The sequence below is a fragment of the Leptonotus elevatus genome, chromosome 14 (assembly GCF_054856555.1).
Source record: "Leptonotus elevatus isolate MCC_2025b chromosome 14, RoL_Lele_1.0, whole genome shotgun sequence".
In the NCBI taxonomy this organism is placed as follows: domain Eukaryota; kingdom Metazoa; phylum Chordata; class Actinopteri; order Syngnathiformes; family Syngnathidae; genus Leptonotus; species Leptonotus elevatus.
Window position 1 is genome coordinate 8,711,487 of NC_141252.1, and position 21,804 is coordinate 8,733,290.

The following is a 21,804-nucleotide window of genomic DNA, read 5'->3' on the forward strand; positions in this document are numbered from 1 at the left end:
TAATGTTTCAAACACGTTTTGTCCTGATTTAATTTGGCTGATGGATCATTTGGTGGATCGCAGTCGCCGTCCTGACTGAACAAGTTAACGTATCTTTAACGGACGCATGTTACCAAACCTCCAGGTAAAATAATAATAATAATAATCATTCTCTTGTTCAGTTTTAGATTTTTGATTACCAAATTGAAAACGGAAAGAACACTTTATACACAGAATCCTATCCTCCTGCCTCGTGGATGCTCCTCTCCGTAGTTTCTAGTTTCAGGCTCTCAACGAGGACAAAGGTTAGGGCGATCTATGACTTTGGACCGTAAACAGTCTATAGCCAAGCGGTACACAAGAAGGATTTGCACATGTGCTGGCCAGATGTGAATACATTTGTGGAAATGACTTTAACTGGAAAGAAGGAATAGACAAAAGTCCCAACATGTGGATGAAAATGACTAAAAGCTATACAACTAGCGCAGTCAGGGTCTTAATATGGCGGGCTTTTAGGGGTTCTATTCACCAACAGGTCACTTGGGTGCAATTTGTGTCTTTTTATGGCCCGGCAAGACCAGTTTTCAAGGAGAGACAGAGCCAGTCCAGGTGAGGAGGTCCTATATTCTGACAACAGGCCAACACGGGCTCATTACTAGCCAATTCCATCTATAGTGTAAGACCTGGCAAGCCTCCCACCAAGTTTTGTTGAAATACGGGGCACAGAGTTGACGAATGGTGTTATGAACCCAACCCCATACAGGTCACGAACAAAAAACGGGCTCGACTCAACTTTACCTGCCCTCGGGTTTCCTTCTTTAAAATAGCACAGCAAGAAGCTACAACAACAATTGCTCATTGGAAGCACCGGCTGGAATTCAACATGCTAACAAACATCGAAAGACTTGCTTTTTGTTTATGGATCTCACTACATAGGCTGAAATCTGATTGGATAAGAAAAATCCACTATCAACGTAGCTACATATTATGGAAGCAACACAGCCGAGACAAAAGCTACAAGTAAGCTGTAAATATAAAGTCAACGCTTTTGATGGTTAGGTAGCTTGGGTGATTGGTGAGTGGTCCAAACTGCAGCTGCCACTACAACAGCCAAGAGAATGCTTGAAGTCAATGGAGTAGACAGGAAGACAGCCTTAAATCCAGAATAGTTGCGCTGCAAGGAGGCCTGAATAATCGCACACCTTAAATGATGACGTTCACTCATGAGAGCGCCACAATGTACATTAGAAACCCCACACAGGAAGTACAGCGCACGGCCTGAAATGTTTCATGACACATCGAGTATTATCGGGCTTCACCTCCCAGTAGGACCTCGAACTCTATGAGTCAGCCTCCCTTCTAAGGTCATTTATAATACAGGCAGCCACCAGCTGCGGGACACTTAATCTCTCGCAAAAAAAAAAAAGGCAGTTTCTCCAAACCGCTCGTGGCTGTAAGCTTCTGCTCGTCTCCGACCGCACTTTAAAACACGTTCACAACAAAGCAACGTGCAAGTGCTCCTTTTCACATGGGGAGGATATAATCTAATAAGGCCATTTCGGTGGGGACTCGCGGGCGTTGAGAGACAGGTCACGGTACTTAAATGACAGCGGTTCGAAGAGGGAAATGGAAAGTTGGGGAGCACTCTCTTTAGGCAACAGCGGGCCCCCCCCCCCCATCCTTGCTTGACGATTGGGGAGTTGCTTCAGAATTGGCGGGCAAACAGTGGAAGTCTCAAGTCAAGTGATAGGATACCACCCCTTGCTTTCATAATGCTTTAGGAATCTCTCCTGCCTGATGACTGATGATGTCATCATCAATGTCGGAGGGGCGAGGATCCATACATTCTTCGGCTGTGATCGGCTTCCAGACCTCTGCGCATTTCTCACAGCTGTCCTTTCGAAGCGCTCGACACCGTCTGCAGCCGGAAAGCCGGGACATCAATTTACCGCCGAATGGTCAAAATGTATTTGAGAGCTCAGCTGCCAGCCAGCATTTAAATTGCTCATCTCTGCTCTATACTATAGTCTGGAAACCATAATGAGTCCATTTTGACAAAGTGTAAAAAGTACAGACATCAGTTTTAAAATGTAGGGAATAAAAGAATTACATCGTCGGAAAAGTAAATGCAGATACCTGAATTATCCTAGATGAATTCTCCTGCCTCAGAGAGACCACACTTAGCAAGGCTACCATTATTTGAAGTGAGCGATAAGCCCAGCTAGCGGGAGCAGCTAAAAGAGGGGCTAGAAAGAACTAGCTGGAGCGGCTAATAGGAGCGGCTAGCGGAAGAAGCTAGCGAGAGCAAAGCAGAGGGAGACAAGCGGCGGGAGCGATTTAGACATACGAGTCGATTATATTTATTTAAAAAAAAATTAAAGTCTGTCGATGTGATAGAACTTATTTTTTATTTTTGAAATTGATCGTTTTTTTTAATGAATTTTTAGTTCACCACTAGATGGCACTAAATAATACAGTGTCATATTAAGTAGAGCAGCAAAAAAAAAAAAAATCCTGTCCTACCACCACTAGTTCATGAAAAATACAGTATAAAAGGTTTACCAGCATAATGACAGTAATTTAGAACATGAAAAAAAAAAAAGTCCCACACGGGTTCTCTTGGAAATAGGAAGTACTCCAACACGGTATTTTTTTTTTCTTTAAATAAAACACGATACGCTGCTCCTTGTCCAAGTGCCAGAGGACAACTCTGATTTGTGGATCCTCTTTAGCAAGCATTTCTGGGGGGAATTTGAGAGGGACCATTATGCAAATCACCAGGTGCATGCCGAGACCATATAACAGGAGACTCCTCCTGCCTCCCAAGTACTTCAAGATGCCTATCTGCTTGTCTGTCTGTTTAGACTAGTATACAGTAGGCCTACTGTAGATGCATGCGGCATGTTTACTTCCTGGAAATTAAGCAATTAAAAAATGATTGGTTGTGTGATATCAGGTGAAAGGGGGGCAACATGATGCTGGTCAGCAGTAACATTTCGGGCCACACGAAAATGAATGTAGCATATTCATGATGTGTGTGTCGTCTCATCTTGTTCTGGAGTGAACAGATTAAAAGGTCAGCTAAAGCAAGACTGGTTTGCTCCATAGTAAACCAATCACCAACCATGTGGAGTCACTGCCCCCTGCTGTCTAAACCACGCATTTTGATTATTTATTTTTTTAAACTCACAACCCAATATTATTAATTCTACCATATACGTGCCAACAAGACTACCGACAGTTAGATGGCAGGCTTTTTTTAAGAAGTAAAAAAAAAAAGGGGGGGGGGGAAGGCAATTGTTTTCTTATTTTTATTCCCATTAACAAAGCAACTGCAGGAAATCTCAAACATTCATCATCAGAGGCTTATTACCCTTTTAAAAAAAATAAGAAAGCTCCTCATCTTAAACGTCATATATGCGAAATATACATGGCTAATAGTCCTCAAGATGTCTAATCTAGAAATCATTGTAACAAACTACAGCAGGTTTTTACATTTCTTCTGTTCACTTTTTTTCTCCAGTGAAGAGCTCTGACAAATGCTGGAGTGACAGATGAAAACGTCAGCAAGATAAGAGATTTTTCCTTAAGAAAAATAAATAAATAAGTGAACTAAAGAAATGTAAAACCTAGTGCTGCTGGTCGAGCAGTCAGTGCTCATGAAATCACTAATGCACATCATGTATGTTCTTAATTCAGTTCAGTGGGGCTTTAGAAGTTCAGATAACAGAGTCATTTGAATAAATAGGTCAGCAGTCAGAACACAACAATAGTGCTGAGATTACATATTAAGCTCATGAAAACTTTTTTTTTTTAAATAAACCTCCATTGCATAAATAAAAACAAACACTTTCATTAAAAAAAAAAAAAAGCAGGCCATGAAATGCGTATCGCATTTTGCTTCGCATGTCGGACCCAACACTTCCTGCAAGTTTCTAGTGTTCGATCTCTTAGCTGCTCAACTTGAAATACTACATTCAGTAAAGCCTTGAGGGGAGCCGGGAGCATCCTAATGTTTGACTATGTCCTAACATCTATGGTTACGTCTAAAAAGAAATAGCTTGACATTATAAAGGGTCAAACGACAACATAGGTTTGTGAGAGTTGTGCAGTGGGGGAAAGGAGGCAACTATGAACTGTGCGTGTTTGCTCAAAGCCACTACACACCACCTGCGATGATGCATAGGCGGCCTACAGGAGTTGCTGAGGTAAACCCATAAGAGGCTGTGACTGGTAAAAACACACTTGTGAGCCCTGCGTGCTATCTAACCATTAGATATCGTAGTTGAGTTGACCGCACCGCTCATCTGTACACTTCTCTGGATACAATCAGAGGCCAAGCATAAATAAGGCAGCCTTTAAAAAAAAAAAAATATTCAACACAAAATCCATTACCGCTCCTAATACAGAAGGGTGGATCAACAAAAATAGTTCCTCGAGACACATTGACACAATAAGCTAAAAACACACAAACAATAGAGTGGATTCTTTTTAAATGTGACCCATAAAAAAAAAAAAAAAAAGTTGTCAAGAAATGAAGTATTGAAATGAATTAAATCCCTTCGCAAAAGGTTAAATGAAAAAAGGTCAACTTAAAGTATGTTTAACACTTGCAAAAGCAGTATTAGGACCACACTCGAAAATAAAACAAGTCCTTCAATTCACCGATTTTTTTTTTAAATCCCACCGAATAAAGTCATTTTATTGGGGGAATAAAGTTGTATGCTTGCGAGAATTTTTTTTGTATTTTTCAAGAATAACGCCAGAATGTTTTGAGAGAAAAAAAGGTGCAATTTACGGGACCCCAAAAAGAGTCGGAAAACTACAGTTGATTTGGGGGGGGGGGGTCCCTAAGGGAATACAGTTGTTGTTGTTTTTTAATAAATAATACCTGGCACTACAGAAATTAAATTGTAAGAGGAGTAATAAAAGAAGAGAATTATAATTGTATGTATTTTCAAGAATAATGTTAATAGTTGACGAAAAAGGACAATATTACAAGAACCACCAGAAAATAAGTTCCAAATAATAAAAATAAAGTTGGAATATTATGATAGTTACAAGTTCAGACAGTTTGACAAAAAAGAAAAGAAAAGAACACTTAATTAAAAAAATTATTTTTTTATTAATGTAGTAGTGAATTCTGTGAGAATACTTCTTTAATAAATAAATAAATCCTACACCTGAACAAACGATAATGAATTTTCTTAAAGTACTTACGGAAGCATAGAACTGCCAATGTATATTTTGGACTGGAAAATTTATTCAAATCTTAATTTGTAGGAAAAATGCTAAAACCCGGGGTAATTCCAATATGCTTGAAAATGACACAAGTAATCATCGTTTATTCATAATTTTCTATTATTTATTATGTCTGCACTGCATGATTTCTGTTTCTACATTTTTTCCCCATAACTCCATGGAATATATGTGCATATACAAGTCAATACCCCAAGGAATTGTGGGAAGAAATGAGAAGTTTTTAGCATTAGCCTGCTGGTACGTTCAAATGTATTTGTAAGTACGTTTGAAACACATTGGAACGTATTTAAGTACGTTTGAACGTACTTGCAAATACATTTAAACGTATTTGCTGGTCGAAAATGTTTACTTCAGATTTGCAGCTCCCATAAATTGGTTGACAAACTTGAACAAAAGTTTAACTTGATAACCTGGGAATTTGGTTATACTATTTTCAAACTAGTTGGGACTTAAATCTTTTCCACCTTTTTCTTAAATTATGGCTTCATTTTTTCCTATTTTTAGGCTCACTTTCCAATCATCGTTTTATTTTGTCGGTGTGGTCCTAATTCTCCCGTGTGCGCGTATGTACAGTTAAATAAATGAAAGTGACAGTATATATTTACAAACACACGTCAGTCCCTGATGGTTTAAGGCCAAAGTGCTCGTGATGCAGACGGCAGCCCCAACACGTGTAAGCTGCCGCCTCACTTTAGTGTTCCTCAGTTTGCACAATAATACTCAAGCAAGGCCTTTGCTCTCGTATCATTCACGTTTCACAAATAGAAAAATCCGCAAATGTCTCGATTTAAACCAAAACAAGCTCAAAACTCACCTCCTTTTTCTACAGTTTGTGGGTTCCTCTTGAAAAACAAGGATGTTTTTTTATATACATATGACAGTTCATAGGATTCCAGCACACTCATCAGGGGGGCGCTTTTCATCCAAAGAAGACTTTACATGGAGTTTGAGGGAGTCTCTTAAGATGCGGACGAGTGGCCGGTCCCTCCTCGGTGTCGTCAGAGCATGCCGAAGCCCTCGCTGCCCTCGCTGATGGCCAGCTTCAGCATCTTGTGCAGCTCCTCGTACGAGTCGTAGGTGGGGAGGCACAGCTGGTTGAAGCTGGACACGGGAGAAACCAAATTTGATTGGAAATTGTAAACTGGAAATTCAATTGAAATGAACATTTGAACTGACCAGGTGTGTGCGGTGGGCAGGGTACTCTGTGTGGGGGCAGCGATGATCTGGAAAGAGGGGCACAGGGTGTTGAAGCCTCCGGGGGGCAGCTGGGAGGAGCCGGTGGTGAATTGCAGGAGGCGGGCCAGCTCCTCCTGGGTGAAGCTGGACACCACCGCCCAGAACCACTTCATCACCTGCGGGTGCAAAAGCAGACGTTGATCATCGGCGTCCGGCTCGGGGCGAGGCCACGACAGCGGGAGACTGCGGCTGACCTTCTCCCGGAAATGCCAGGATCCGCCCACGATCACAGCGTGGGCCTTGAAGTCCTGCACGTTTATGTCGCCGGTGCCGCACATCAGCAGCTAAAAACAAAAAATGTTTCAAAGGAGGCTTGAAAGGAGATGTGGCATTTTTCTACAAATGTTTAAAAGGTCTCTCAGTAAAGATATAGAACTTCAACAAACTTCATAGACACCAATGACTACCTTCCTATTATTCAGGCCTTGTCAAAGAATGAATTTGTGAATAAGAAATAGGTGAGGGGGGTCCAATCGGGATGGTTTTGGTTTCCGAAATATTTTCTCAACGGATCGCCACGATTCACGGAGGTGACCTATTTTGGTTTCAAAACGGCGAATTTCGCCGAATGGTGAGCGATTTTCATTCCTGAATAAAATCTTGCTTTTTAACAATACCGCCCTTTTCAATCTCAAAAGTACTCCAACGTAGCGTACATACATACCTCCAACTCGTTCTCATCAAATATGGCTAGCAGGTTTTCCGGAACCAATTCATTCAAACCTGCAATAGATATATTACACTCATTATGTGCATGTTCCCTCTAATCTCAGAAAAAGGTGCATTGGACTAAAGGCAGGAAGCTTTTCCCGTACCTTTCAGGAAGTGTTCCACCTCATCTCTCACCTGACTGGCCAGCCTGTATTGGGCCAGCAGATTGAGATAATGCATCTTGTTTTCATTGGTAACTGCAATGTGGGCTCCTCCTGACAGCAGCTCCACCACCTGCGGCAGAAACGAACATCGAAACCAGCACCTGACATTCCACGAAAGGCAGATTTATGGATGTAAGCCTTGTGGGTGGTATCTATCTATGAGAGCAAAAGAGCTGCTGAATTGTTTGTAGTATGCTAAGCTAGGGTGATCTACCATCATGGAAAATCTCCTTGCACCCTCATTTGGAATAACAAGGCTCTTGCCAAACAAACAACATGGTTTCTCTTTTTGTTTGCTTTCCTGGCGCTGTCGCCTGTGAAAAGACGTCATGGATTTTTTTTTTTTTTTTTTTTTTTAATACAACGGGCACCTTTTCCAGCTGTCCGGCTTTGTTGTACTTCTCCTCGGCAAACACCAGGTCCATTTCGCTCACGTCATTGTTCAAGATGAAACACACTTTGGTTTTGTAAAACTCCTGGTCATCCGTCTCAAAGTACTGCGTGAGGAGGAGGACAGGAAACGTTGAAATAAACATTTGATCTGCTCAATGGTGATCGGGTTTGGCTTTTGAAATGTATTGGCTCGGGATAAAGAGCAGTGTCTTCTATATAAACAACACAGGGCGCATCAAGTGCCTGCGCTTTGCTTAGATATTTGAGGATGCAGAGCAGCTGGTAACCAGGATGTAAACAAGTAGAACAGGTGCAAAGGTTGCTCGTGTTTCATACCTTGTAATTCATCCTTAGGCCGATGATTTGGGCCAAGAAAGAGCGCGTAAAGCGAGCTCGGACGAGCTGTTTGTAAGCCCCGCCGAGCGCAGACTCGTACAGGCACTTCCCGACCACGCGGCCGGCAAACTCGTACATTTTCAGTCGCAAGTGTGGCGGTCGCTCGGCATTCGGGTGCACCTTGAATGACAAGTGTTAGTAAGACTTTTTTTTTTTTTAAGATGAAAACAGAACCTTATCCCCAATGTGTACATGCAGACTTATTTAATAAAGCAACCAATAAATCCGTTTGTATGCTGTAAAATGTTTTTAAATGTCTTTGAGCTAGGACTCACTTTTCACAAATTCACTTATTTGCAATTATTTTCCTGTGGAAACCGACCCTCAGCTATTTGCTGAAATCTATTCAATTTGCAGTTTTTTGTTCTTTCTGTAATTCCCGAAGACGACACAAGATGGTGGCAAAGCACTCGCTAATAGGAAAGTCGTAACTGTGTCAAGGAAGTAAATTCAAGTCTTGAATGTTTTTATTAGGGAGGAGCTGAGTTTAATTGTTACTGGAATAAGTTACGAGAGAGTCTTCGCCACGTTTATTGCCTCTGCTGAGTGGCTAATCAAAAGAAATCAAATCACCTGTAAGACATTATTTTTAAGGGTAATGTAGGAAGAACTTGAAATGATTATTAAATTACTTTTAATGGTAATGTTGTATAAGAAGAATTGGACATTTTTATCAAATTATTTTTAAGGGTAATGTAAGAAGAATTTGAAATGGTTGGTCGAGTATTGTTGAATACCTATTTGTGGTATATTTTCAGTTAAAAAAACTAATAAAGACAATTATAAAACATTTAGTGGAGGTGTCAGTTATCCACGGCTTTGCGCTATTTGCGGCAGGCTTGATCCTTATCCTCAAGAGTTAACTGAAATAATACACTTTAATTTAAAATGTCATCATTTGCTCAAAACACTGCATTCAATATTCTATATTGTGAGCACTTGATTTTTAAAAGTAAAAAATGGCTGTAGTCTCTTATTAGTTTCATTCTTTTCCCTCAACACAAGGAGAATGAGGGAGGTGAAGAAGTGTTTTGAAGGACAGTTCTTGCAGAAAATTGAGATGCTCAATTATGACATGCTCTCGTTAATGTTCAGCAACACACATTTTATTAGGAGAATATAAGTGGCGGAAACTCACCAGGCCCTGATTGTTGTCGCTGAAGCGGGTGAATAACTGGTTGGTGGTGTCAAAGAGGGTCTTGCAAATGAGCTCAAACCATTCCCTGCGGGGCCCTCCCCAGTCCAGAGCTGCAGAGCAACATTTGGATGATTCTAGCTAATTGTGGCATATTATTTAGTCTTAAACGTTTAAAAAAAAATATATATATTTACCTTCCTCATCTTGAAAGACCACCTCAAAGTTTTTACTCCAATCTGACACCGAGAAGTTTCGTGTTGCCTTCAGGGACTGATACAATGAGATCATAAAATAATATTGTCTGCCTATCCTTGGATAATAATAAAAATAAAATTTTAAAAACACTCACTGAATCGAGAATGGCGTGCCGGGTGATTTTTAGGCAGGTCTTGGTATGAGGTCTCTTGGAGTGAATGTGCCTGAGTTCACGTTGAAAGAAGTTCACTTTGTCCTGGAACGTTTCTGAGCCGCCTGTGGACGCAGTAACTGTTGGAGTAGCGAGCTAAAAAGACAGCTAATGTACCAGACTGTAAAAACAAACCCATGTTTTTGTGAAGAAAGCGAATGAAGGTGGCGGCCATGATGTTCCTGTCCTTGCAACTGAGCTCCACAGGCGGCTGTATTCCATCATCCACCACCAGAGTTAGGTACTTGTGAACGGGGTCAAGACCGTGATAGCCAAACTGAAAGAGGAGAAATTGGAGGAAGAAACAGTTACCAAGTGTCAAACTCAAGGCCCGGGGGCCAAATATGGCTCGCCACTTCACTTTATGTGGCCTTCTAAAGCAAATAAAGTCTGTATCTGATACTGTACATAGGTTTGTTCTTTTCATTTTGACAGAAAACCTGTACAGAAAATGAAATTTTTATTTACTTTTAACAGATACTAGATAAAAAAAAAAAAAACATGGTCTATTTACCTTTGTTCCAGGACAAACTCGAAAGGTGAAAAGGCGCCACGGAATAATTTTCAGGTAAAATTCCTTCACAGATAGTTGCTGTTAAAAAAAATTAACAAACACACATAAACATCATATATTGCTAGAAACAGTCCGATCAAGTTGTTGGCTCCATCAATGCACTTGCCTTTGGCGATATGTAACAGTAGACCTTTTTTGGTTTCTTGACTTTCTCCGATTGGCCCTCCACAGGAGAGTCGTGCTCGTCGTCCTCCTCGCCCATGGACGGTCGCCTCTGGGGAGCCAGCAAGGAGGAGGCGGGTAGTTGCCATGGGGAGCTGCTGTAGTTCCCGTTAGTGTAGAGGTACGCCTCAAAGTAGATGCTGTTGCCTGGCGTGGACACATTCTTCTCCACGTAGGACTTCTCAGTCTCTACGAGACAAGGAAAAGTTGCATTGATTGAAGTAGCGGGAAATGACTAATCAATCAGTTAATTTATCATAAAAAAATCATGATATAATATTTATGCTTTATCATTATTTACTATGATCTACAATTTCGCACATCTATCATTTAGGACATACATCTATCATGGAAAGCTTTCTTACAATGGTCGCACCAGATGATGATTGGTCGTACCACATAATATTTTGAACTTAAATCAAATTTAAGAGGCTAACAATTAGCGATCTAAACAAAATTAGTTAGCTAGCCACACAAGTAAAATTATAATGATCATATATTTTTTTTCATGTTATACCACATGATGTCCAAATACGATTACTCCATACCAGTTGCTAAAAAGGGCAACTTCTTTACGTACGATAGTTGCTCCTGTGGCTTCTTGACAGTCTTGTGAATGATACAAACTCTTGCTTTTAAAACTGGTTATTTCTTTTTGGTCGCACTACATGATAATTCATCAAATGGGCATCATCGGACAAACGTATCCATCAATGACCTATTTATTTATTTATTTATTTTATTGCTACCTCTTGGCGAGTACTCCGATAAATGATAAAACAGTCAATATGAACCGCAGATTATGCAATAGACAAGGAAACGCATTCCAGAAAGAAAACTCAAATGTGATAGCGTAACAGGGCTGGGATGGGAGAATCGCAATATGGGGACTCAGTGAATTCAATCTTTACTCACCATTGAGAACAATAATGTCAAATTCCCCATTGATGAGTGGCTGATCCAGATAGGCGATGCGGGCCCTGAAGCAGCCGGTCCTCCACAGTGTCAGTTTCATTATAACCTGACACTGCTGCTTGATGAGTGACACCGTCTTACTGTAGTAGTCCTCCATGTTGTCATCATCCACTGTGCCCAGCTGCACAAAAATAACGCAGGTATAAAATAGCCACTTGGAAGACAAACAATGACAGGGCGCTAGTGGGTGCGTACAGAGTGCACGTGGATGCTGTAGTTGGCCTCATCTGTGAGTGATGTGGAGTTACTGGTGGGGTTTCCGTATTCATCTCTGGGCTCAATCTGCAGAGTGTGCTGCTGGCTGTGTGTTAGCACCAGCGTTGAGAAATGGTATGCTATCTTGGTCTTGGATGGGACCACTGTACCTGAAGTGGAGGAGCAAAAACAAAACAGCCATCAGCCAAAATGCAGCGAGTACGGATTCAATAGGAAAGAATCCGTGAAAACCAACCTGGCTGGAAAATTTTATAGTACGGGCTGTAGGCAACGTTGAGGCCACCAAGCTTGACAGCGACCTCGTAGCGGCCGGCCTTGCGCACGGTAAAAGCGACTTTTACCACGTTTGACTCGGGTTCTTGTAAGACCTCCTGTGTAACAGGGATATCCAGAGCCAGTTCAATGTGGGTGATGTTGATCCGCAACCCCACGGGCCGATGGGCTGGGAAAGGCTGGCCGTTTTTATAGAATAGCTGAGAAGAAGAAAGGAAATAGTACATCAGCACACCACTTGAATATCACAGTAAGAAAGAATCTCCCCAAAGAAATATTATTTTCAATGTTCAGTAATTCTTTTCCCCTTGTTGATATCCAGGCGTTATTCAAAAAAAGTGATCTTTGGTTTTTTTCCCGTTGTTTGGGGGGGGTTTGCTTTATTTCGCCTGATGTCTGTTTCTTATGAAGAATTAAAGTCAGTAAGTGCTTTTTTTTTTTTAAATAAGCACATAAGGCCCACAGGCCAGAACCGGCCCGCCATGGAGTCCAATCTGGCAACACAAAATTGCAGTTTTTTACTAGTTAGTTGTTATTGTTAATTTTGTCCCCTGGAGGGAGCACTGACAAGCACTTAAATGATATTCTGAAATGTGGCTGTTATTAGTCAGGATTTTTTTTAATACATTTCAGAGTACACCACAATAATAAATTGAAATATTTTCAGAATGTACTTGTAATTATTTGCACCCAAAAAAAAAAAGACAGGAAAAAAAACAGGAAATATTTTGACCTGTCGTTAATGGTCACAGCCCACTTGAGATCAAATTTGGGTGAAAGTGGCCCGTTAATTCAAATGAGTTTGACACCCCTCACTTAAGTGGTCGGAAAAGTCAATAATTTAAAATATGAATCACACAGCCCTACTGATGAAATCCCACATTTACAGCCCAAAGACAAACCCTTACTTGGACTCTGAAGCTCATCGTCTGCCCCACTTCTTGTGGCTCCTTCCAATCCCAGGACACCTTGCAGGAGCGTGGATCCAGGTAGTTGCCCCGCACATAGTCGTAGATGCTGCGGTCACCACGCCGGCCAGGATCCTCATTCTGCAGGAAGCTGACAACCCTGGCAGCAAGCTCACACAGGAACTTGATGGTGAAGACAAATGCAATGATGGAAACAGTAATTCCACCTGCCAGATCGGGTGAGGAGACACAATGAAGGAATTACTACTAGGATATACTTTTAAGAAGGTATAGTATTAAAAATGTCCATTTTTATTTATTTTTTAAACTGTACTCATGTAAAGCAAATGAGAATGATGTCTGGAGGTTGGAATTGTCATCTCAGCTAATTTGTCACAATCAGATTTGGCTGTATTATATTGTTAGTTACAACAGCGCATAATAGACAAGATTGGACATAAGAAATAATTGACCTTGTGCCAAGCCACGCCCCCAGAATACAACCCAATCATAGCACAGAGTCCAATAGAAGGTTCTGATACGTATCTCAACGATATATTTTGTTTTACGATATACGCTCCTTATGTTTTGTCCCCAATTAACATTGATTTAAGTAGTGGATATTGACAAGCGCCTCTGGATCATGGCAATGAATGTATTTAATACTCATTGTGGATTATAGTATGTCAATGTCCTTTTTCTTGGGTGGTATAAGAGGGGAAATTTGGATTTTCTATACAATATAGATGGCTTGCTGTATACTCATCATCAGTGCCTCAAAATGCACTCTATTGGGGGGTAAAGTAAAGATTGTGTTTTTATGGAATTCAATTTCTTGTTTTTCCTGCGAAAGGTGTCAAGTGTCAAATTCTGGTTGCAAAGCTACTAAAAGAAAGAAAAGCCTTTCCAAAAGAGTAAAGCATGCTGGGCGCAATTTAGTAAGTTAAATCAAAAGAGGACATTCTAGAACTGAGACAGTTCTTGATTATGAAAGCAGAAAATCAAAAAGCAGTTTTCCTGTCATTACAAAACACGCTGGCATAAAGAGAGTCCTTTTATCAACAAGTCATTTAATTAGATTGGCACAGTTTTATTGGAGAATACAGAGAAGCAAAACTGTCTTCCCGGTTTCCCATCAAGAATTCATTCTAAGTGTTCCTTGTAATCTAAAATCGAGGAAGAAAGACCCAGTTCGATTCAGTTAAGGATTTCATGCAGTACCAATTTTACTTTTATATGGAAGGCATTCTCAGGAGTATAAATGCTGCAAATGGAAACTTTTTGCTCTTAATTGGCACATTAGTATACATTTTTAAGAATTTAATCCAATCCAGTTACATTAATCAACTGGATGTTTTATTGAACAAGACCTGATCAAAACAATAAATAATAATTGAAATTGATTACAACCACAGCACTATGTAAATAAAGTGTTAAAAACACTGGGCTCCTCTTGGGGAACTCTGAATAACAGAAAGGCACATTAAATTTGCATACATTAGGTAGCCATATTTAAAAGTATCGATTCATGGTTTTATGAATCGATATTGGACTATGGAAAGGAATATCGATTCTATATCGATATATCAAATTTTTTTTTTTAACCCAGCCCCAAGTCTGATAATGATTTTTACTATAGACTATTTCCGTCATTGTTTTCTCCAGCCAAGATTAAAGTACCATAAACTATCAAGAATCTTTAAATGGAAATGCTGCAGTCTCAAAGTTACTGGCCTGAATTTTCCACCCAAAAACACTAAGTGCCCAAGTTAGTCAAGCGGAACTTCAATATGGACTCACCAATCACGTAAAACATGAGGTCCCTTATCAAAAAGCACAGCGCCACAGTACAGCCAAATAGGAGTGCTCCCGCTGCAAAAGACATGAAGTCATCATTACAAGAGTTTTGAGGGTCGATACTCAATATTACAGTACTCAACATATATGAAAACCCAACACATTTGTTAACAACAAAAAAAACACATTGATCTGATGACTTTTAAGTAGGATAATTTGCTATTCAAATATACATTTTGGGCCACCCTTAGCAGCACCATTTGAAATCAAGTATTCTCTAATTGACACTGATTCTTTGTGGATATTTTTTTCCTGTTCCCTTCCAGAATTCCTTTAATTCAGCAACACTGAAGGGGTTTCAAGCATGAATGACCTTTTAATGGTGATACCACAGCATTTCATTCAGATTCAAGCCCAGACTTTGACTATGACCACCCCAAAACATTAATTTTTGTTTCTTTTTGTTTTGTTTTTTAAGCCATTCAGAAGTTGACTTGCTGGTGTCTTTTAAGATCATTCGTCTGCTCCAGAACGCACGTGCGCTACATCTTAAGTTCATGAACTGATGGCTGAACATTCTCCCTCTGCATTTTTTGGTAAAGAGCAGAATTCATGGTTCCATCAATCACAGCAAGTTGTCCAGACCCTAACGTAGCACAGTAGCCGCCGCCAAACAGACTATTGGTATGACATTCTTTTTCAGAAATGCCGTTTTTGTTTACGTCACATGGAACAAGACACGACTATCCAACTCATCAGTCCATAGAATGTTTTCTCCCAAAAGTCTTGGGAATCATTCAAATGTGTTTAAGACGAGCCTTTATGTTTTACTCGGCAGTGGTTTTGCTTGGAACTCTGCCATCAGTGCCATGGATGTCATTTTTGTCTATTCTCTTCCTCATTGAGGCCAAAAGTTCTTTAGACATTGTCTAATTTGTCATCACTATTTTCTTGGGGTAATTTCTGTCGGCTGGCCACTCCTGCTTTCTCAGTTTGTGGATAATGGCTATCACCATGGTTTGCTGAAATCCTAAAGATTTAGGAATGGCATTGTAACCCTTTCCAGATTGATAAATGTCAATTACTTGAGTATTTCTCATGTGTTGTTGAATTTCTTTGGATCGTGGCATTTTGTTGCAGCTTTTTCAGATCTTTTAGCTGACTTCATCAGTTAGACGGGCTCTATTTAGGTGATTTTCTGATTGAACAGGTTGGTAATAAGGCTTGGGTGTGATCAGTGGCAATGAAAGGGCAAAATATGATTGGCCACAGTAAATTCACAATTTAACAAGGGGTTTTCACACAGGGCCAGGTAGCCTTGAATATATATATTTTTTCTTTAAGAAAGCAAATCACCAATTAAAAAAAAAAGGTGCAAAAAAGGGGTGGCAGGACATTTGTTAAATAAAACCAACTTGAATTCCGTTCAACTTTGGAAGTTCTGCTATAGCATACAACCATGGCAAGTACCCAAAGCTTGAGAGTTGATAGTTGATGAATTATCTCACCGATTGACCACTTCTCATTCAGACGCCTTTCAGCAAGACTGTGCACCAGCTGGATCTCGTAGTCCTGGTCCCGACTCCTCCGTGAGGTCTGGAGGATCTTAACACCAGTTGACAACTTGATGTAGTCTTCGTAGTAGTACCCCCAGGCGGCTAAGGATAGGGGCAGCTGACTGTCGAAGTCTGACAGATCATCCAGATTCATATAACCCAAAGTCTTCAGCCTACAGTGGACGAGAAAAGAGATTCGTGCTTGCCAGTGATGCATTTTGTTAAACAAATGCCATCACTGCCGTGTCCCACCAATCCAGCAGGAAACGCAATTTATAAAATAGATACAAATGAAGTAAATAAAAGTATAGACAAAAAAACTATTCATATTCTCAATTCTCATCACTGTAATGATTTCATTTATTTTTCTCAGTAGAACTCTGCGTCACGGAAATCAATTTCCAGAAAAGGACAAAGCGGTATCCAGTAATATTCCGATGAACTTACGTTTTGTAAAAGTGTCCCAGGTTCTGAGAACAAAGCCACTCCTGGAAGGCAAAATCTCGGAGCAGCCGAATATGAGCCTCAGCGATTTCCCTCCAGCTCTGTTGTTCCTTCACCACCTCTTCCAAGCGACTCAGCACACTCAGACTCAGCTCCTCCAGCGTCTGCACATCTAAGAGAGCACCATATTAAAACCCTCTAGGAAGAAGCTGGGAAAAGCACAACGTTCACAGGTTAAAGCAACACCAAAAAATGCACTTTTGTTCTTCTAAAGAGTTAGTTATCAAGTATTGCAGTGTGTTTTTAAGTTTCCACTGACTGAAAACATAGCTGTCTAATCATTGTTCAAAGTCAACAGCAACTGTACACAAAAAATAAACACACACTAAGCAGAAATGTTGTGTGCTCAGCTTGGAGGACGGGGGGGTGGGGGCATTTGTCCCACACGCGGTCACTTCCTGTTTCATAAAGTCCCCCGGGGGGCATATAGATATATGATAAACCATTCAAACAGTTCACCCCGTCACTGAGAGGCAAACAATTCTGGCAAGTGAACCCATTACATCATCATTGCATCCTCGCTGAATTTATGAACGGAAATCAAAAGACAATCGCATAAATATTTATCACCATATTTGACAGGGCTCCTGACTACATTACTTTTATCGTTTATATCGTTTTGAGACCCAAATTGCGATCTCAGACAGTGCGGTTTTGAGATCGTGAAAGCAGCAGTTTTGTTTAAAGGGCTCTTATCCCCCAAGATTCACAAGATATCAGCTACGTGCACACACGCCGACCCTTACCAAAAATAATTATATTTAAGTATGCTTGAAGTATACTCAAAATTAAGAAAAATTATAGTTAATTAGCAATCCTGAACACAAAAGTTGAATGGTTAATTGTTCAAAAAACAAAGTCGGCCCTAAATAACTTCATGATATTAAATAACTTTTTATGAAGGGAGATCCAATAATATGTCAAGCACTGTATACAATATTACATCTCACATCAATTAGACAATTTTTACTCACTGACCTTCAAATAAATGCCTGTACTGCAAGAGTCTGTGTCCTCGTAGCCATTCCTCAATCTGACCGTCTTTGCCTTTCTTCCAGCGCACTTCCCAGAAGAAGATCCACAGTGCGGAGCAGATGAAAAAGGTCAGGAAGAAGCGGCGGTCCATCAGACCATAGTGCCCCTGACTAACTAATTTCCTGACGAAAAACATCAAGCACGTCAAGTTTTAAAACAGTCCAGAAGTGATATTGAGTAAAATAAATAAATAATAAATTTTAAAAAAAACTTCCTCTTTAAACTTAACATTAAAAACAATCCATAGAAGCTCGCGTTGTGATTGGTTAATGTAAACGAACATGAATATTAATCACGCCCCCTTAGGGACGAGCTAACGGTAGACTAACATTAGCTTTTGTTTGCCACAAGTTCCGTGACCATATGGAAGAAATCGGCTGATTTACCTCTGCAAATTCCAACAGAATGCGCACAGGTGCTTGTGATGTCACAAGCTTTCATAACGTGATAGCTAGGTGCCATTCTTAGACAATAATAATTGACAAAAACACCGCACGGTCAAATAATCGTTAGTTTACACACTCGACTTTAATTACTTGCACAAATAGACGTAAATAGCACATACATAGGTAATTACGATGAACGGAAGCCTGGAAACCGGGCAGCTATGATGCTAACAACAAATAGAAGGACAAAGCTAGCAAACAGCGTCAAATAAGTCAATAAAAGACACAGATATTTATGAGGAAGCGCATCGTATGTATAAACTAAAATATTTGCCGCCTTCTAACAAGGTGCACATAATTTAACATACCGTAAATTTAACAAATAACATATTTTACCTCTGGTATATCTCGCATCACCATATCGCTTTCGGTGCGCTTAACAACCGGAACATACGCAAGGAGCGTGTCGCTGGTTGATGACGTCACCGACGTGTCGCCACGCACGAGGACAGAATATCATTCCGTAACCAGATTGTGAAAAGGATTTAATCATCGTTTTCAAGCATGGTATGTACGATAAATGTATGTGTGTAGCACATGCATCATGTTGCGAGAGTTGAGTTTATTTTACCCGTTAGGTTTTGTTAATTAGACACCCAAGCTTTGGTAGATAAGCCTTCGAGCTAACATTCTTAGCCTAACGTGGTGTAATGTGTGATCTCTTTAATAAAAAGGAACACATAGCAAGCATATTGTTGTCATTCATTCACGAGAATAATGTTGAAATATTACGAAATTACAGTCGTGTCCGTACGAAAAAAAGATCTTGTGCTACGATGAAAAAGTCGTACGATTAAATTGTTCATAACACTAGTATACGTTTTATCTGCAAGTTACACGTTATTAAGGTTGGCATCTTTGTGATGTACATGAAAAAGAATGATATTTTGTCAATTCAACGCCATCATCAGTTGCATCAGTTCAATGTTACGCGATTGGATTTGCACATACAGAACTCATTCATTCCTTTAGTTGTTTTTTTGTTTTTTTAACTCATCAGAAGTAGCATCTTCAATAATAAGGCAGTGGTTATTTTTGCCTTGACCGGCAAATCTCCTGCTAGCTTGATTTCATAATAATTATTAATTTATAATAACCTATTCACGGGCCATCACGGTCAACCTACTGTAATCACGGCAAAATAAAGCCAGCAAGAACACTGCCGATCACGGCAAAGTAACCACTAATCACCCCAATATTCATTTATACTTTTGAAGTAGTTAGTCTGAATAATATAAGACTATTCCTTATTCATATACTGTATCAAATACAATACTTTTGTTTTAGTTAAAAAAAATCCCATTTTTATTACATTTAAATCACAAGTTCAGCATGTTTGGAATTGTGTGTTTTTAGTAAAATAGTGTTTTTCAAAAAATATTGAATCGTGAGTGATATAACATTACATCTTAAGACTGCCTTAAATTAAAATTTTTAATGTCTTCTGCTAGTAAACGAAACACTACAGATTAAAATTTGGAATTTTCTTTACATTTGTTTTCTCATGTAGCCGAAACAGAAAACAAAGAAGTTTGCTGCAATGAAACGGATGATCAATATGAAAGATCAACGACTGTGAGTTGTAATTTCTTTTCATTGATCCTTATTGTTAAGGGTTTGAATTTAAAAGACACTTACACTTGTGTATCTTGCAGAAAAGAGAAAGATCGCTCCAAAGCCAAAGAAAAAAAGAAAAAGGACCCTTCAGCGCTGAAAGAGAGAGAAGTGTAAGTGGCCATTTGAATTTAGACTATTGTGTTGGGAAGTAGTTTGTGACTGATTGATTAGATTACTTTTATCTGTTTGTACAGGCCCAAGTATGCATCGTGCCTGTTCTTCCAGTACAACACTCAGCTTGGTCCACCGTACCACGTTCTAGTCGACACCAATTTCATCAACTTCTCCATCAAGGCCAAACTGGACATTGTTCAGTCTATGATGGACTGCCTGTATGCCAAATGTAAGCACTATTGTCAAATTTCAATAGTTCTGTTATGAAGATGTATTAACGACAACTATTATTTTTGTTCCAATCCAGGCATCCCTTATATAACAGACTGTGTGATGGCTGAAATTGAAAAACTTGGAATGAAATACAGAGTTGCGCTAAGGTACAACAGCTTCCTTTTACACTAGTAACTCATACACATACTGATTATTAACATCTTAACTTTTTTTTTTTTTTCAATGAGATAAACACCACACACGATGGAGGAAAAAAAGAAGAAATAGAAGAAGTTATGCTGTTAGCTTATCTGGTTGCAATCTCTTCTTTTTGTTATACGCTGAGCTTCCTTGTTAGTTGTTCAATTTCACATCACAATAACAGAGTCTGCGGCTTGGCATAACTCAAGTGTTCAACACACTTGAAGATTTGATTACATTTTTGCGATTGGCGTCCCAGCCATTTTCCAAGCAGGTCAGGGAGCAAAAAATTTACTATTAATGCACACCATGCCACATATCTTATAATCGGGTCTATGACTTTGAGCTGATCAGATTCAGCATAATTACAGTAAGTTATATTTTTCTGTTTGTGGTTGCAGGATATCAAAGGATTCAAGGTTTGAGCGCTTGCCTTGCTCACACACAGGAACATACGCTGATGACTGTCTGGTCCAAAGGGTAACACAGGTATACATCATTGTATCTGCTATTTATAAGCATAAAAAGCAAAACAACATGTGGCCGATTTGCAGATGTGAATTTGAAAATGTTTTCATAATATTTCTGCAGCACAAGTGTTACATCCTGGCTACTGTTGATAGAGATTTAAAGCGACGAGTAAGGAAGATCCCTGGAGTGCCTATTATGTACATCTCAAACCACAGGTAACATTAGTTTTTTTCCTTCTTTTTTTTTTTGCTATAGAGAGCATAAGTCGACTCCTGCACATAGTACAGCTCATAAAAACAATGATTACTAATTTGTGTTTGTTTTACTCTCAGGTACAACATTGAAAGGATGCCGGATGACTACGGTGCACCAAGGTTTTAGTTATTTATTCAAATGTACTGTCCTTGTAAATAGTTTTTTTTTTGTGAACATTAAAATTCTTTGGTGGTTTGAACTGTAGCCAAATGGTGTATTGTTTCTATCATAAAATTGTTGATCATGGAGATTCAATAAATAACTTTTTGCAGTTGTCTTTAAGTCTGGATTTTTTTATGGCACAGGACATGGGGCCAGATGGTGAAACCTTACATGAAATGTTACCCCAAAACATCCTCCAGTATGATAAGCATTTGTTGGCGCATTTGCATCATATTAAAATATAGTATGGCATCACTAGAAAGCTTCCCTACCCGTTTAAATATTATACTGTAGTATACCCTAAGGCGTATCTCATTATATTGAGATATTGCATCATTTGTAATGGTTCAATTTGAATAATGAGTTGTTTATATTTTAGAATAAATAATAAAAATACACCGTATTAAAACAATTAAATACTACATATTTATAAGGTACCAGTTTTATTTTTTAAACTACTGTAGTCCTACAGAAATAGTATGAACTCGGGTGAGGGTGAATTAATGTGTTAGTTATGCATACACTAGAGATCGATTTAAAAATAATAATAATCTAAGACACCTCGTGGCAAACTTAATTGTCATCGTTTCAATAATTGTTCCCCTTCAAGACGTTAAACACTTCTGATTTCAGTGACTTG

General features: G+C 39.4%; 2 protein-coding genes across 2 annotated transcripts; one reads left to right on the forward strand and one right to left on the reverse strand.

Annotated features, from left to right (window-relative positions):
* Nucleotides 1-3,276: 3,276 nt before the first annotated feature.
* arel1 (apoptosis resistant E3 ubiquitin protein ligase 1) lies at nt 3,277-18,555 on the reverse strand. The gene is made up of 22 exons (XM_086094920.1): nt 18,468-18,555; nt 17,629-17,807; nt 16,594-16,762; nt 16,099-16,319; nt 14,594-14,665; nt 12,794-13,020; nt 11,848-12,085; nt 11,592-11,761; nt 11,337-11,517; nt 10,366-10,610; nt 10,200-10,277; nt 9,821-9,962; nt 9,629-9,750; nt 9,474-9,549; nt 9,280-9,389; nt 8,082-8,261; nt 7,724-7,849; nt 7,293-7,422; nt 7,142-7,200; nt 6,672-6,761; nt 6,418-6,593; nt 3,277-6,342 (listed from the first exon to the last, which is right to left on the reverse strand). Exons 2-22 carry the CDS (start codon nt 17,774-17,776, stop codon nt 6,240-6,242), a joined length of 3,063 nt encoding a protein of 1,020 aa, XP_085951046.1. The 5' UTR covers nt 17,777-17,807; nt 18,468-18,555; the 3' UTR covers nt 3,277-6,239.
* fcf1 (FCF1 rRNA-processing protein) lies at nt 18,532-21,279 on the forward strand. The gene is made up of 8 exons (XM_086094921.1): nt 18,532-18,638; nt 19,642-19,706; nt 19,787-19,858; nt 19,943-20,091; nt 20,170-20,242; nt 20,678-20,765; nt 20,868-20,962; nt 21,080-21,279. The coding sequence occupies exons 1-8, from the start codon at nt 18,636-18,638 to the stop codon at nt 21,126-21,128; spliced, it is 594 nt and encodes a 197-aa protein (XP_085951047.1). The 5' UTR covers nt 18,532-18,635; the 3' UTR covers nt 21,129-21,279.
* Nucleotides 21,280-21,804: the final 525 nt, after the last annotated feature.